General features: G+C 35.6%; 1 protein-coding gene across 1 annotated transcript in view; it reads left to right on the top strand.

Moving 5' to 3' along the window:
- LOC131859424 (protein CANDIDATE G-PROTEIN COUPLED RECEPTOR 2) overlaps positions 1-6728 on the top strand; it is a 55900-nt gene extending 49172 nt beyond the window's left edge. The window contains exons 4-6 of the mRNA XM_059213144.1: positions 5818-5920; positions 6091-6172; positions 6271-6728. Coding sequence (XP_059069127.1) covers positions 5818-5920; positions 6091-6172; positions 6271-6348 — 263 coding nt within the window. The 3' untranslated portion in view covers positions 6349-6728. The remainder of the gene's footprint in view (positions 1-5817; positions 5921-6090; positions 6173-6270) is intronic.
- The last annotated feature ends 9847 nt before the right edge of the window (positions 6729-16575 follow it).

The following is a 16575-nucleotide window of genomic DNA, read 5'->3' as shown; positions in this document are numbered from 1 at the left end:
TGCTAAGTAAAAGAGAAATAAAACACAAAAGCAAAACAAAAAGAAAAAAAAAAGTGAAATAAAACAAAGGTTGAGCTCTTTATAGACATAGCCTTTGCAATTCATTATTCACAAGTTGCCTCTCATACTAGAGAATTCAAGCTCTTAAGAAAAATCCCTTTCAAGTTGTAAGGTAGATTTTCAAAGTGAATTTCAGGTGCAAGAGGAAATCAGGCCAAGTTGTGAGCAATTCTTTTTAGGAATTACTTCAATATTTTCAGGGTTATAAAAATTTCTAAGGTAGATTTTTAGAGTTTCAAGTTCAAATTGCACTTCAAGACTTCCTTCTTCCCGTCTAAAAATTCTGATTCTCAGACTTGCGCGTGATTTCCCACCTTAAATTCTTCAAGGAATAGCATTGCTTTTCGTGCTTTTTGCATTTTTGAAGGAAGAAAATTTTCAAAATCAGTCTCAATTTCACAATTTCTGATTTTTTTTTCAAGTCTAATTTCTGATTCTAATTTCATTAAGTCTGATCTTATTGTTGAACACAATGTACCACTGAGAGGGGGGTGAATTAGTGGTTCCTAAATTCTTTTCCTTTTGAAAAATAACCTTAGAATATCGGTTATTATCCTAAGCACTAAACAGTCAAACTGGTAAGACAAATGAGGATACCAAAAGAGACAAACACACAAATGCAACCCACAACACCAGATGTACGAGGAAAACCCAATATGGGAAAAACCTCAGTGAGAAAAGTTGCTGGAGACTACTGCTCCAATCCAACCTCACAAGTGAAACAATGAATTACAAAGATTTAGGGCACCAACCCAAGGAGCACCAACCCCTGCACCAAGCTTCAACTTGGTGATGTGTATTGAAATGCAATTTTGATACAGTTATAGCTTCTGGTTGCAAAAGAGTTTTGCAACACTTGATCAAATAGATTTCTGCCAGTTAACAGTCTTCTCTTCTTCACTGGATCTGACACTGCCGGTTATCAGATTACTCTCTCCGATTCTTGACCTCTCTTCTTTCTCTCTTAGCCTCACAATCCACTATGTCACACTTGGATGCCTTCTTAATCAATCACACCTCACCAGTTAGCTTAACTGTTAGACTTGCAACAGTTTACCGATACTCTGTCTCTGTCGGTTAGACCCTCTCACCGGTTTGCCTGCTAACTCACTCTACAACTTTCTTAGAATGATTTCTAATGAAGATGATCCCTCTTTGTGCTCAAGCTCTCTTCACTCTCCTTCACATCAAGCATCAATCATTTCTGTGTCGAGCTCATATATTTATAATCTTGGATTCCCGCTTAAAGCCGCATTCAACCAATGCCGTGTTAGGTTTTGCCTTCTCCAACTCGAACCAAACCAGATTTGATTCGATCTTCTTTTCCAAGGATATGATCTTCATGACATCGATCAACACCAGCAAAGCTTCGCATTCCAATGTGCGTTTTCTAAATCTGGAGGTCTGCACTATGTTTTTCTGCTTTTCTCTGTCATACGCCATTAATGGCTTTGCTGTTTCCTTCAGCAAACAGGTACGAAGATCAAATCTACTTGCAGGATCAGTTCAGTCGTTTGCCAGCTTGCCTTCTTCAAGTCGTAATCCTCTGGCATCCTTTGTGACTTGCAGGTTCTTTATAAAAGTCGACCTGCTTGCTGACTTGTTACGTCGATGCACACTTCATCGACCTGTGCAATATCACCACCTGGCATCCAGCTGTTATGTTTGTCGACATCCACCTTTGCTTGGATTTCTATCTCGGTTTGACATTCTTTGTTGACCAAGGTTGACTACCGGCTTAGTTCACCTTACCGATATGACCAACAAACATCCTCTGTACCGGCAGCACATCCTCTTGATAGTTCATCGTGCCTTCTGGTATATCTTCATGCCATCCTCTCTGTTTTGCTCACCGGGTGTTGTTGTGATTCTTTTAACATTCCACCTCTTCATCACAAACAAACAACCGACCTTCATCCCGGTTTGTGCCTTACCGGTAAGCCTGCTTTACCGACATATGACACAATTCATGTGTACCGATAACCTTCCTTTTGTCTGCTCACTCACATGTGCATTGTCATCATATGTCTTGCTCTTCTTATGCCGGTCACCACTTCTTACTTACCGGTGATCTTGCCAAACCAGTTGACATCAATGATAACTTAATGCCAATAATGCCAACACTTATTTTATATCAGACTTGACTAAGTCTGATTCTCATTTTGATTTCTGGAAATTCATAAGTAAATCAGAAATATCCTTCATAATTCCTTAAGTGAATATCAAACTCTTTGTTTTTAACTTTGAAAGTTTTCGTGATTTTCAGGTAGTAGATGTTAGCTTAGGAAGGGATTTCCAAAAAGGTGAAGATGAAACAAGGGAACCGGTTGGAAAGATGATTCCACAATGCATGTAAGGACAACATTCATGCTTCAAGGTGGAATCCAAAGATGAATGGAACAAAGAAGAAGGACTTACACTCCATCAAGACATTCAAGAAGATTAAGTCCAAGGATGAAAGGCTCTACATCGACTCCAGATTTCTTTTGGAAATCCAAAATCAAAATAAAAAATTTATCAATATGGAGGATTGTTCAAGAAGCGCAAGATCAAAGTGAAGATGAGGATTAGTTCGAACATAAAGAAAACTTTAGAATGACGGTGAACACCAAGGAGCGATAAGTTTAATGAAGAAAATGTTCTAATCATCTTGAATTTCCTTCAAAAATCCAAGAGTAAGGTATCAACACTTCTTCATGGTGGGGAATCAAATCTGCAAGGTAAGCTGAGGTGGCATCCCAGTCATCAATCAAGTGCAATGAACTAGACTCAACAAGTGGAAGATATTAAATGGCTCCTATTTTCTCATTGGTTATCCAAAGCATTGTAATTTTCTCATTGGCCAAAAGGAGTTTTTTTTTGCAATTAACCCTAATTAGGGTTTTATCTGTTAATCTTGGCGGTTGATCTTGGATCAATCTCGACTGGTGCTTGGTAATGGGGTGCCTATATAAACCCTCATCTTCTCATTTGTAAAGGGAGAGATTTCTGAGAAATTGTTGTAGTGATACTTCTTAAGTGCTAAGACATAATTCATTGTTCAATTGTTGGTGAATTTTTGCCTACTTTTGCGAGTTAACATGGTTTCTTAGCTCTCAATAGAATAGATTTCATCTCCAAGTTGTTAGATTGAATGAAGAATTTAACATAATTGTTCAATGTGGAATGATGTGTTCATACTTTTGCTAATTGGATGATTTTCAGTTTTTGTGCAAAGTTAGCCTGAATCAGTAAAGGAAATTTAACTTCTATTGCTTTATTCATTGTTCAAGATGTTGGTGAATGAGTGATATGAAAATCTTTTGATTTCCTTAGAAGATTGCATCGTTCTTGTGTAGTTGTTGTATTTGGCGAAGCAAGAATTGGTTTTGGATTCCACTTTTGCAATTTCCGTCTCCAGAGTTCATAGGATTAGCCTAGGGTTAGAATTATCTTCCAAAACCCTCCCTTTTGCCCTTTTTTTCAAGTCTTAGTAGGGATTGAAAAATAACTTATTGCAAAATTATTTCAAAAAAAAGAGAAAGATACAAGTGTCGGCAATCAACATAATCCTTTAATTGATTCACTCCTTGAACAATTGTGTAAGTCCCCCTTGAGATTACCAGCATATCACAAAGAACCAACTGAGACTATCCGCATGAATCTAGAACCTTGGAGTCGTCTTTGTGATCACACAGTCCATCTGTTTAGCACATAGAAGATTTTGATCAATAGAGAATAGGATATCTCTGGGTATTTATTCTGAGTTAAACGTTCATAAAAAACACACCAACAGGATTCAAACCAACTCAAACTATATTGCAGCAATGATAAAGGGGGGCAGGATAAAGATGCACCTTTTGCATATAAAGATATATGTGTACTTATTCAGCTAGATCAATATGTTCCACTCTAAGGCAAGCATATAAATATAACTAACCAATAGCATGTTGAGTTATGGAAAGGAAGCACTTGCTAAATAATTTTCTTGTGGAGATATTCCATTTTGCTCTGACAAACTATAAATTAGTCTAATGAGGAGAAATCGTTGTTTGATTGTCTTATGTTACTCATGTCATGATTGTGATTTTTTTGATTTGTTAAGTTATCCCTTTTAAGTTTTGGGGAACTTTCACCTTTGTTGTCGTGACTAAAGGGTATCTCTTACATTGAATTTACTGAGTAGGAGCACACAACCTCATCTAATATGGTTGCACCCAACCTCATCCAATGGAGTATGCCTACACCCAATAGGTTGGATATTGTATTCTACCCAACTTTGATGATTTATCATGTGCCTTGGGGTTTTGATCTTGGGGCTCCTAAATAGAAGCTCTTGTATTTTACCCACTTCCATTAAAGTTTATATACATCTCCTAGGTTGGGGATGGGGATAGGGATGAAACACTCCCTTGCTATTCCTAGTGCTTGGGCCCCAATAGGTGGTGGTTCTTGGGGCCCCTCATAGGGTGGGGACATCCTTGGATGTCTCTCCCTAACCATCTTGGGCTTTTGGGCTCCAATAGGTGTTTGTTCTTGGGATGCCCCCTAGAGTAGGGATTTAGTCCTTTTTGGGGTACATCCTAGCATTTTAGGAGATGATATAGCATTCTTGACAACCAAAAACAAGGGCTTTACATTGTTATAAAAAAAAGCACAAAGTAAAACATAAAAATGTCCTACTCAAAACTTAAAAGGAAGGCTTACTAAGGGTTTCCAACCTAAAAGACCTTTTGAAACCCTAGCCCGTTATCTTTTGCAATCACTAAAAGAGAAGAGGGAAATAGGAGAAGAGAAGAGGAGTGAGATTGGGAAGAGGAAGACCACTAACATCAACTCTTTTAGGTATGTTGAATGTTTCTAATTATCATTGATCGTTCATCTTCATTTTGAAGTTTCCATCTAAGATGAAACTATTCCATTATGAAGCTATTAAAAAAAATTCCATAAATACTAAAATATTAAATAATGTTAAATAGGATTTCAACTTTTGTGTATGCTTTTGCTTCTACACCACGTGTCCTAAAGTGTGTAGCAATGAGTAAATGTTATTTTTTTTAGTTGCAATGGGAGCTAATCAAATAATGTCTTAGGAGTCTCAGATAATTCAAAGAAAGGTTGCAAGTTCTATGTATTCTCCACTTCTATGCCTCGTGCAACATGAAATAAGGAAAAAAAATCCTTGTGTTTGTAGCAACTTGTGATTGTTATTATTTTTTAGAGGAAACTCTGACAAACACTATATTTTACCACTTGAGCTCATCCCATTCATCCTGATAATTATGTTGTTTCATGTCCTCTTACTAATTTTTTTCTTGTTTTGATTTTCATATGTTCTGTTCTCCTGTTATGTGGGCATGCATATGTTGGCATTATTATATTGTGGTTATGTTTTTCTTTATCTTCTATTCTTGAAGAGGAATATGATTGCCAAGTATGATTCAACAGTTTTATACTACTTTTGCCTAGATGGTTGCAGGGAGGGCTCCCATAGGATGTAACACAACTCTCAGATAAAACTTTCCATATTATCATAATGTTTATATCGTACTAGCATAATGATGAGCAGCGCTGGGCATTTTGCAGATATGTTGAGGATTCTGGCTTGGGATTTCTGTTTGTTAGTGTCGAGTTCATTAGTTGGTTGTTTTGCTGCGCTATTTATTTGGTGTGTGGCACATTATATACATGTACTTGAGTCTGTCAAAAAGAGACATTATTAACTAAAACTCTAGTTGAACTTATACTTAATCACTTATATGTTCTATTTGTATACAGCTAAGCCAACTTTTTACAACTATATTTGTGCACTCTTTGTCCTGAATACAACATCTGCTCTTGGCTGTGGCTTGCTGGCATCTGGGATTGGCTTTGGATACTGGTGAGTAAAATTTGGTTCTTCAGAGATTTGAATTTCTTTCCTATTCCCTGATAAAGTTTTAATGCTTGAAAATTATCCTATTATCTTTTATGTGGCAAAGTTGAGAGGATGGTTTTGATCCTGGATACAAAGACCACCTAATTAAAAGTCTTCTATTCTATTATTTGCAGGATCTATGGCATTACAAATATCTGCTACCATGCTTTCTATCCTCCTCTGCTATATGCAACTTTTCTTAGGGACTTTTTCCAGGCAAGGCTTTCTTCTCTATGCTAATAAAATATGGCATCCTAACTTTGTTGTCACATTTATGGAAAGTTCTTTTGTTTATTCTGAAAGTCTCTTTGCAGGAAGAAGATTTGCACTTAGAGGATGTATATTACTCCGAAATGAAGGATGCTGGATTCTTTGATGCTGACTGGGATTGATTATTAACTTCTTGAAACATTATGATTTGTCCTAAGCACAGGAATAAGTTCTACCTGTTAAGATTCTTCTTTGCAATTAGTATGTATTTGTATGAGCGTAGTTGATAATATTTGTTGTTTGTATGCAATGTGATCTGTGGTCAGTTGTTTCTCAAGTATATATAAGTTCACCCTACCATCCTCTTTCTCTCTCCCTCTCTCTTGTGTGCATGATGGCATAGTTCCCATTATATAGTAAATTGTTCAAACATTATTGGTGCAGATTCAAAGCAATAGTTGACTAGGCCTCAAGTTTGGATCACAGATAAATTCTGGTTTCCCACAGTGAAGACTAAGCAATAGTTGACTCTATTTCTATATGGCAACTTTTCATTTCTTAAGATGATGTTTTGATTGATGCTGGATTGCTTCTCTGAAAAGTAACAAACTCAAACAACTGTGCTTAGCAATCTTTGTTGAGACTAGTAGTACAGAATTTGAGATTATCTGATTACTAATGCAAGTTCCATAACATCCACATAATGTTGCCTAACATATTACATTATGTGATATGATCTTTGGGATTCAACTATGTATTGAGTCAATCTATATTGGTCTGTATTTCATGAGAAGTGGTTCGCAAGGACCCATATCTCACGAGCATGAATGACCTAGTTTGCACTCATTGCATCTAGGTGATTCTTATAGGAGTGAAATACTAGAAATTTTCGGGCGTTCAACTATCTTAGTACTACAATGGAAGAGACTCATTTAACAATGGAGATTTATTCAACACCAATCTTTGAAATACATAATTTACTAGTGGATATTTGAACATTCCATAAACATTGTTCAAAGCCTATGGTGAAGAAAGTCAAAAGCAGAGCGTAAAATTCTACATCTAGGATGGGGTTGGCTAAGAGATTTATGAAAAGTTTGCTAATGAATAAGGATAATCAAAAGTTCACAATTATACATCTTACTCATCATTATTGTTCATTATGCTCATGATTTGTTATATTGTATTGCCGTATAGCTTATTGCTATATTTTTTTAAATCAATGCTTATCATTTGGTGTTTTAATTTATTAAAGTTACATAACAAGTGTTACCAGAGGTAATTGTAGTGGAGCAATGTTTTATGCAGATTTTGTTGTTCTAGGGTTTGTGCTGAAGTCACAAAATTGTCAATGTTATGCTTGTGTCTAAGTTGCTAGCCTGTGTGTGTGTGTGTGTGTAAACATAATGATTCCTTGAAGATATGAAGTGGCCAAACTCGTCGTGTGTGTCTGCACGTGCGCATGTGTACAAGCATCATGATTCCTTGAAGATATCAAGTGGCCAAACTCATTGTGTGTGTATAAGCATCATGATTCCTTGAAGATATCAAGTGGCCAAACTCATTGTGTGTATATAAGCATCATGATTCCTTGAAGATATTCTTCTAAATGTAATTTTGTGGCTAACAACAACTTTGCCATCTTTAAATGAGACCGTTTTTTTTGGTAAGGAAAAAATCTCTTTACCTAATGCTTTTGGGAACAAAGCAAATGCTAGGAGACGTGTTGTCTGTACTTTTTGCATTCACAAAATTGGACAACCCCTTTGAAATTTTTGTTCAAAAATAAAATTTTTACTCTAAGGCATGCTTCCTGAGGCAAAATTTTTGCTTCTTGTTGAACGGGACTGATCTTTGATTCGTTTTTGATCCATGTTTCAAATTTCATCGCGTTTCGAGTTTGTTTGCTATGTCTTTCCTTCAAATTTGAGTTTTTTTCCTCCTGACTGCAAATGAGAAATTTCCCTTCTTTTGCAAGTTAGGAATTTTATTTTGTTTTTGTGTTGTAGGGTATTTTTTTCAAGCAATTACAAGTGAACTTTATAAAAGACTTGTAACTTGTGACTTGCTTTTATTTCCCATTTCTCCTTTTTGCCTTTTAAGTTGTTTGTAGGAACTTTTTGGACAAATTACAAGTTAATTTAAAAAAAAAAAGTTTAATGAGAACTTGTAAGTTCTCATAAGTTCCTACTTTGTGCTTTTAAATTGTAATAGGGATTTTATTTCCCTATGACAAGTCTTTTTGAGTTTTTATGTTTTTAAGTTGTAATAGGGATTTTATTTCCCTATTACAAGTCGTTTTGTTCTTTCTTTTTGTGCTTATTTCTCCTAGAAACCTGAATTTGCACAAATGAAAGAAAAGTAATGTTATTTTTAACTTGCAAAAGGGATTTAGAAACCCAATTGCATCTTTTGAAGGACATTTTTACATGGAGTTGAAGGTGAAGAACCCGAACTGCATTCTTGCTTCCAACAATCCGTTTTTTGTGGCTTTTTCTTTTGAATCCGTTTTGCTAGGAGTTGGGCGTTGAATGTAGGAGACGTGGGAGGTTTTTTTCTCCCCATTTGCTAGTTTCCTTGGCATGTAGTTGCTCTTCTTTGGCCTCATTTTGATCTTCCTTGTTGGGCGTATCTCCTCCATTCTCTTTAACGTGGAGGTCAAATACGTTTAGTGCGTTTTTTCTCCTTCCTCTCCATGCCGTTTTTGGTGCTTGGAGGTTATATGTGAGTTCGATTTGGATGGAAAGGGGGTTTTCAACGTGTTGCCTTCCTATAGAGCTTTTGGTTTGGTTCTTCTCAAAGATTATTCTTTGCTAAGGGCGTTTTGATCAAGCAAAGTATGTATTTTCAGTTTTGTGTTTGTTTTCTTTTGGTTGTTTTAAATTCCTTGATTGATCATGCTTTGTAAATATTTGTTCTTGTTTGAATTCGGATTTGTATGAGATCTTCTCAAATTCCCAATTTCTTGAATGTAATTTGTAGATTGCATTGTTTTTCCTACCTTTCAATTTTTTCTCTTTACTTGTATTCGGGTTTTTAAAATCCAATTACAAGTATAAGTAATATGTTGGTCTTCCCCTTTGGTTGAAAAGAGTTAACATTCTTTTACCAAAATTGCAATATTAATAGTTGTTTTGAAGCTTACCCACTTAAAATCGGGTTTTATAAACCTAATTACAAGTAAAAGCTTTTCCCATTTTACATGTGGTCAAGATGAAAATATTCTTCGAAATTCCATTCATGGTCATCCACGGTTACTATCCTTGGTCATAAACTTCATTTCCATCATTTCCCCTTGTGTCAAAACCCTATTTTTACCATTTGTTCACTAATACATTTGGCCTCAAATTTCGATGGAAGTTTCTGACGGACAAAGCTTTTTGTGATCAAATGTGATTTTTTTTAAAAAAAATGCCCGATAACGTCGAAATCTCGACGATGTGCCGACGGCGTTTTCCAACAATGCTCGTGTTAGTTGGAATTTCGATGACCAAAGACATTATTAAAAAAAAAAAGAAGAAGCGTGGGTTCATTTGAAAACCACGCACAACAGATTGAATTAACTCTCGACTTCCTGTGCCTCTGCCAATTCCTTTGTTTCTTTTGCCTCTTCGTCTGCCTCTGCCTCTGCAAATCGGGTTCGACGTTTCCTTTGCCTCTTTTGCCTCTACCTCTGCAAATTGGGTTGTCTAGCAGGTGAAAACGAAGGATTGAATTAACTCATTTGGAGGGTATCAAACTATTGGAGATGGCGAAATTCTTGTAGATTTTCGCATGCCGTTAAATTCCTGTGGAGTTGCAGGTTGTGTGTTTGAATCATGTAAAGTTGGTTGCAGACAAGTTCATTTTAGAGTGTCTCATAAATTTGAGCTTGTCATCCTACATTTATGTTCTCATTTATTTGTTTTTCTTTACTTTCCTAATGCTAAAAGTATTGTATAAAAATTAAAAAATAATTTAACCCTATTTACTATACCAGAATCAATCTGTTTGTTTGCTTGTAAATGAATGTTTTCCATCCCTAGTTATTCAAAAGTCTTCCAATTATCAATTATGTTAGATAAAGGCTAAAAGTATTGTATAAAAATTAAAAAATAAGTAAACCCTATTTACTATACTAGAATCAATCTCCTTGCTTGCTTGTAAATGAATGTTTATAAAGTAGTGATTGTATGAATTAGAAATATGATTCCTTAATGAAACTTGCTTTGGAAATACTTGATTCAAATATATAAAATCAATAAAAGACCAATGCCTTGATTCTTTATTCGTTTCATATCATTTCAAATGAAAAATCCTACATTTAACCTTAGAGACAGTTTTAATAACTTGTTAATGCAACAAGACCATCATCTCAAAGGCTTCCATATGAATTGCAATTAAAATGTGACATCCAGTTAGTCTTACTGAATTTAACTTTACTTTGAAAGACCAATAAGACAATTCGAAGTTTGCCAACCAATCCTTCAAACTGAAAAATTAATCTTAATTACAACAACATAAGATTGCACAATGAAACAATCTATGTAAATAGATTTATCCAAAGAACTGATCAATCCATTGAAAAGATAGATACCATCATGAATGAGAAACACTTGAATCTTTATATTGAAAATAAATACTTAAACCAGATGATTTCAGTGCATATCTTCCATCAACTTGGTACTTCCAGACAACGAGTTCATAAGAAAATGCATAGAGACTGTCTTGATAAAAAAAAACTATAAACTTATGATATTTGTCTTTCCTAAAAATTCCTCCACATATAGATGAGGATTCGGTTTGAAAAATGAAAGGGCATACCCTTTCATTAAACTAAAATTAACAAAAAACTAACTAGAAACTAACTACCTAAAAACTGCCCTAACAAACTAAAACTATAAAATACAAAGTCACATCTTTAAACATCTTTTGATATCTATGGCTGGTCTCCAAGCATCTGATCGCACTTTTGAATGTGCCTCAAATATCTCGCTGATTTGTAGGTATCTGCATCATAGATAATACCTCTGACCACAATCTTCGAAGTGATGAAGTTTTTCATCTGCTCGATTGTGTCTGTCATGTCAAGTACATCAAACTGGGCAATGTTAAGGGAAGCATTGAGAAGACTTTGGAATTCCTCAATCCATTTATCCTTATCCTTAAACTGTCCATTCTGATCTTCAATTTCTAGAAAACCAGATTTTACTATTTCCTTACATTCATTAAATTCTTTTTGAACAACTATGTCAAAGTCTTCATGCTTTTTCAACAGCTTTTGTATTCCTTTAATGACTTCAACATTTGTATTGGCCATTGTCTTATCATGCAACAGAGTTCCTAGTCTGTTATAAATCCGGTTGTGAGATATTGCATTATCTATATTCTTTTGATAAACAACCCAGAAATCTTCAAGGAAACCCTGCAATTTTTCAAATCTCTTAGTCAATAAAACAGAGGCTGTGTCAGCCCTCACACTCGGCATTTGTCTTTTCAACTTTTTATTTTCCAGTTGCACTTCCTCGCATTTCTTTTTCCACTGAGACCCATCATGGATTTGTGGCACATGTCGTCCTCTTTTTAGCAATTCTTCATATAATCACTTGTATTGATCTCTTTCTTTGATCACTTTGACCAATTGTGCTTTATTAAATTTTGAAATATCAATAGTAACAATGAGATCTACTTCACCAACTTTCAATTTCATCATGTGACCAAAGGCTTTATCCACATTAATGATTTTTGGCCTCTTATTTGGAGGGTAAAGAGCCCATAAAAGAAAAGCCTCCATTCTGGTCAAATCCAGAGCTGACATGCACATCATTTACCCCATGAATATCCAATTTAAAATCCTTATTCTCAGAATGTAACATGCTATCAAAAATAAATGATGCACTCATGTCCCATCCTGGAAAGATGATGATGTCTGCTTCACTAAGAAGTTGTCTTCCCCTTTGAGGGGCTATAGTGGTCAATTCTAAACTGATTTTTTCCTTTAGTTTCCCCCAACAAGTCTGATTCTTTTTCAGGGGTTACATTTGGGATAGAGTCTCTCAGTTTTTTCCCTTTGAAATTATATAAAAAGGATTTAAATTCTTTTGACATAATAAAAACATCATCAGACACAAAATCAGAATACTCATCGTATCTTGCATCACTATGGATCTTCAGCCTGGCAACAATTTGCTCTTGCAAGTCTGGCTCTTCTACTGTGTATAGTGCTTGATGCCTAGATACCACCTCAACTTCTTCGAACTCGCCTTCACTCTCTTCTTCTTCAGTTTCCATTTCTTGCAATCTCTTTTTCTTTTCTTCCAATTTCTTGTTTAATTCATCAATGACTGGCTGGGCCTCTCCCTCCTTCATGTTTCTAAACATGTCCTCTGCTTCCAAGTAAATATGAATATAATCTCCCAGATTTTGACTTTTCTTGCAATTGTGAATATATCCCTCAAGTTCATAATTGATCCTAGCAGAATATTTGAACAAATTGTATTCTTCAATCAGTTTCCTATCAATGGCTTCATAAGCCTTTGTTGATACAATGGTAAAATCCCCAAAACCAAGAGTCCCAGGGAGGAAAGTCTGCTTATGCATACCTCCAAAATGTTTGGCATTCAAAACACTTAACTGTCTCACAATCTCCAGACAAGCAATTATGTTTGGTACAAGTTCTGGCAACAGATATGAGGTTCCTTTGAAACCATAAATCCTGAAGCAAGTAAAATCCTTATGAACAAAGCAATCACCCCAGTTGTGATTGACAATACCTCTTTCATAAAAAACAACGGGTCTAAGAAATCTTTTAACTTCAGTGGAAATAGATCCTTCACACGGGACACCATACATCTAGTATAATGGCTTTACTATTAGCTCTTCAAAGTTGATGTCGTTTGATTTCACATATCGTGAATCCCAAACTAATGTCCACATCTGTACTGGTTGTTCTTTACCTGCTTTGTCCACTGTGTTCAATTTTAAATTCATTGGCCACATACCCCTAAATCTTCCATAAAATCAAATCAAATGCATTAACAACGAGTAAAACTTGAAAGTGGGCTCCCTATTATCTCTGAGGTTCAAGAAACCTTCATGTAATTTTTCTACAACATAAGTAGCATAGTCAAAGGGTCTTGGCTCATACATCTGTACATTTGTTGCTAACACCATCAGCCCAATATTAGCTACATCAGGGACCTCTATACCTCCAACCTGTCCGCATGACATATAGGTGTACTGTAAGTAGTGTCTGAAAATGTCCATGTTGAATGGGGGACCATCCTCTTCGGTTAGAATGCTCTTCTGAACCTTGTGGAAAGCTAAGTTCCACCCTTTATAAGTAGTATCCATTTTAACAAATTCCTCCTCTAGTTCTTCAAACGACAAGGGTACATCAGGGTTAGGGTCTAAGCTAAAAAATTCATCTATGGTGCCATGGCTAAATCTGATAAACACTTCGCCATTTAGAAACTGAATGCATCTCTTCACAGAATTACAATTTTTGACCAAGACTTCCATTAATTTGATATTTACGAAAACATTTGGAACAACTAGTTTACCTAAATTGGTTATCCACGGGTTACAAATTGGCACTTCTCTGTCCTTTCTTAGAAAATGAAACAGGAAGAGTTCATAACTTCTCACCTTTGTCCACACATCTCCAACCCCTTTAAACCTGTCCTTAAGCTGGTCTTTTCTGGGCAAATGTTGTTTCGACCTCCTTGATTTTGGGCCTAGGGACTGCAATTGATCAATGATATCTTGATTCAGTTTCCATGCAAGAGGGACTTCCATTGTTTTGGATTTTTTAGACGTGGATTCAGAGCCCTTAGCACTCCTCTTTCTTCCTGATGAACTTGCAACCTCCATGATGCGTGATGAATTGTGAGCAATAATTCTCACCTTGTGTGTTTTTCACTAAGACGCAACCTACATTTGGTTCTTAATTTGCCTCATGTGAGCCATCAATCTACTCAATTGCACGCATTAAATACAAGCTGCTTTGGTTTCAGTTTTGAATTGTATCTGTAACGACTCATCGGTATATACTTTCTCGACGAATTACTCCCTTGGCGCCATTGACAATATTTCATTCCTTAAGTCGCTTTGTTTTTTATCGGTTGTGTCTTCCCAAGCCCTCCATCGGGTATCGGCATAACCTTGAACGATCTCTCTCGATAGTTACTTTTTCCGCAATGAGTCTCCTGCTCTATTGTTTCCATTGGGCGTCGGGAAAGCTTGAAATGTTACACCCCGATCTCTTTAAGTTGTACCGATGATTAAGGCTTCTCTCTCTATCGATGTAAGTCTTACCGATAGCCGATATGCAAGACAACAATTCGTATGTTTCGATAGCGAAAGTCATGCCAATGATACTTTAGTAATGACTCGGTCGGTGTATATCCTCTCGATGTGTCTATCGAGTATCAGGGTAACTCCTATCCCCTTTTAGCAATAGTTAATCACTTCCCGATGACCTTTGGCTTTGCTAGGGTGCTTTCTTCGAGGTAGGCTACACCGATGGTTTGATTTGCAGACTTGTGGAGTTCTAATGGACTTCTTCCATTTTTCTTCCGCTTCTAGACATCCATACTCTCTTGTTGCTTAAAAAAAATGGAGAACTAAATAGTACTAAGATTAAGAAGCTACATACTCATCATGAGTAATGAGAAATAAACAAGCTTGTCAAGCTTGAAATCAATGTGTAAGGCTAACTGTGCCATTTTGTCAAATAGTCCTATTCAGGTCCTGATTGTTCAAATAATGTAAATGTACCCATAGAAAGGTAATAAAGGTTTAATATGTTGTTTTGAGTCCATTATAAGGTGTTCAAAGTATCTAAGTAATGTTTAGTGGTCATTCATGTCAAAAGGCAAAAGTTGTCCACGTGTCACTAAAACGTTGTAATGCAACAATGCATAAAATGTTGTCAAATTGTACATTTTGTTCTTAGGAACAATTGGAACGGTTATAGAACCATGAGAGGCTATAAAATCCATCATTTATTCGGATTAAGTGTGTGTGACAGAGTTGGAGGAAAGTCTTGTAAGGCTAGATCAAATAAAGCCTCTGACTGTCACTTAATTCTGCAGGGTTGTGACAGTTACATGGTTGTATATAAGTTTGAAAGTAAAAATTCCATGTAATTGTTTGTTGGATAAATAGGAAGAAGTGTATTGCTATAAAGTATGTATTGGAAAATATTTTTGATGAAGATTCAATGAGAAAATTGATATTTTGTTCAATACTTTTAACTGTTGTTTTTTACAGTCATGATTATTTGCTGCTTTAGATGTTTCTAAAATTAGTCTTCGTAAATTCATCATTCTTAAGTTGATTCTATTAGATGATACAATAAAAAGGTTTCTCTTTTCTAAAACTCAAATATTTTTCATCAACTTGCCAAAATCAAGCTTCTTTTTTAGCCAAGAAAACTATCTAAATAAAACAGTAATTGAAGAGAGTCTAAGTTTAAGTAACATTTCAACTTCTATATAACTAGTTCTAAGAAGACTTCCGTACTTGCGATATCCTTTTGTGTAGTTTGTGAAGGTTACGAACCGAAGTTTCAATAGCTCGACTTTTTTTGCATGTAAAGAAAGACCATGTCAGAAAATATCAGTGAAGAACAAAATAAGGAGACAATTGCTAGATTGTGGTCTAACTTGAAAAGAAAAGGTGATGAAAAATGTTATTATCCTTGCAAAATTTGTAAGGGCTTAAAGACTAGAATACTTATAATCAAAACAAGTAAGAAACATTGTAGGCAACATGGTCACATTGAAGGGGGACATGATTATCATCCATTGGTAAGTTGTTCATTATATCGTTTTAACAATTCATATACATAAGAAATCACTTCATGATGAAATTGTGATCATGGTTTATTTATGTTGATCATTTTTATATAGGTCGAGCTCCCTAGGGCACGTGATATGTACCAACACAACCTGAAGAATATGTTTTTCGAAGAGGAGGAACATGGAGGATTGAATATCGAAGCTGAAGATAATGATCCCATGGAATATGACGATCATGCATTAGAAAACATAATTGAAGATGATGGTACAAATACATTGATCCATGACACATTTAGTACTGGCGCAATCGATCATGATGATCAAGATGACTTTGATGTTGTTCATGATTTACCTGTACTTGAGAAGGCATACGAGCCCCTTTATGAAGGCTCCCAAACAACTCCTCTCCGTTGTATTGTTGTTGGTGAAATTCAAGGTTATGAATGGTTTATCCAACATAACAATCTCGCGTATGTTAAGGTATGTCATATATGTCATTATAGTTAATAAAGGGTGAATCATGTACCATTTTGTAGATTGATAGGTGAGTTTTTGTTACCACCATCAAATATTCTACCTCGCTCATACCGAGAATTATGTTCCATTCTGAAAGATATTGGAATGGAG

This window comes from Cryptomeria japonica, chromosome 10 (genome assembly GCF_030272615.1).
Source record: "Cryptomeria japonica chromosome 10, Sugi_1.0, whole genome shotgun sequence".
Classification (NCBI taxonomy): Eukaryota; Viridiplantae; Streptophyta; class Pinopsida; order Cupressales; family Cupressaceae; genus Cryptomeria; species Cryptomeria japonica.
This window is presented reverse-complemented; position numbering and strand designations above follow the sequence as displayed.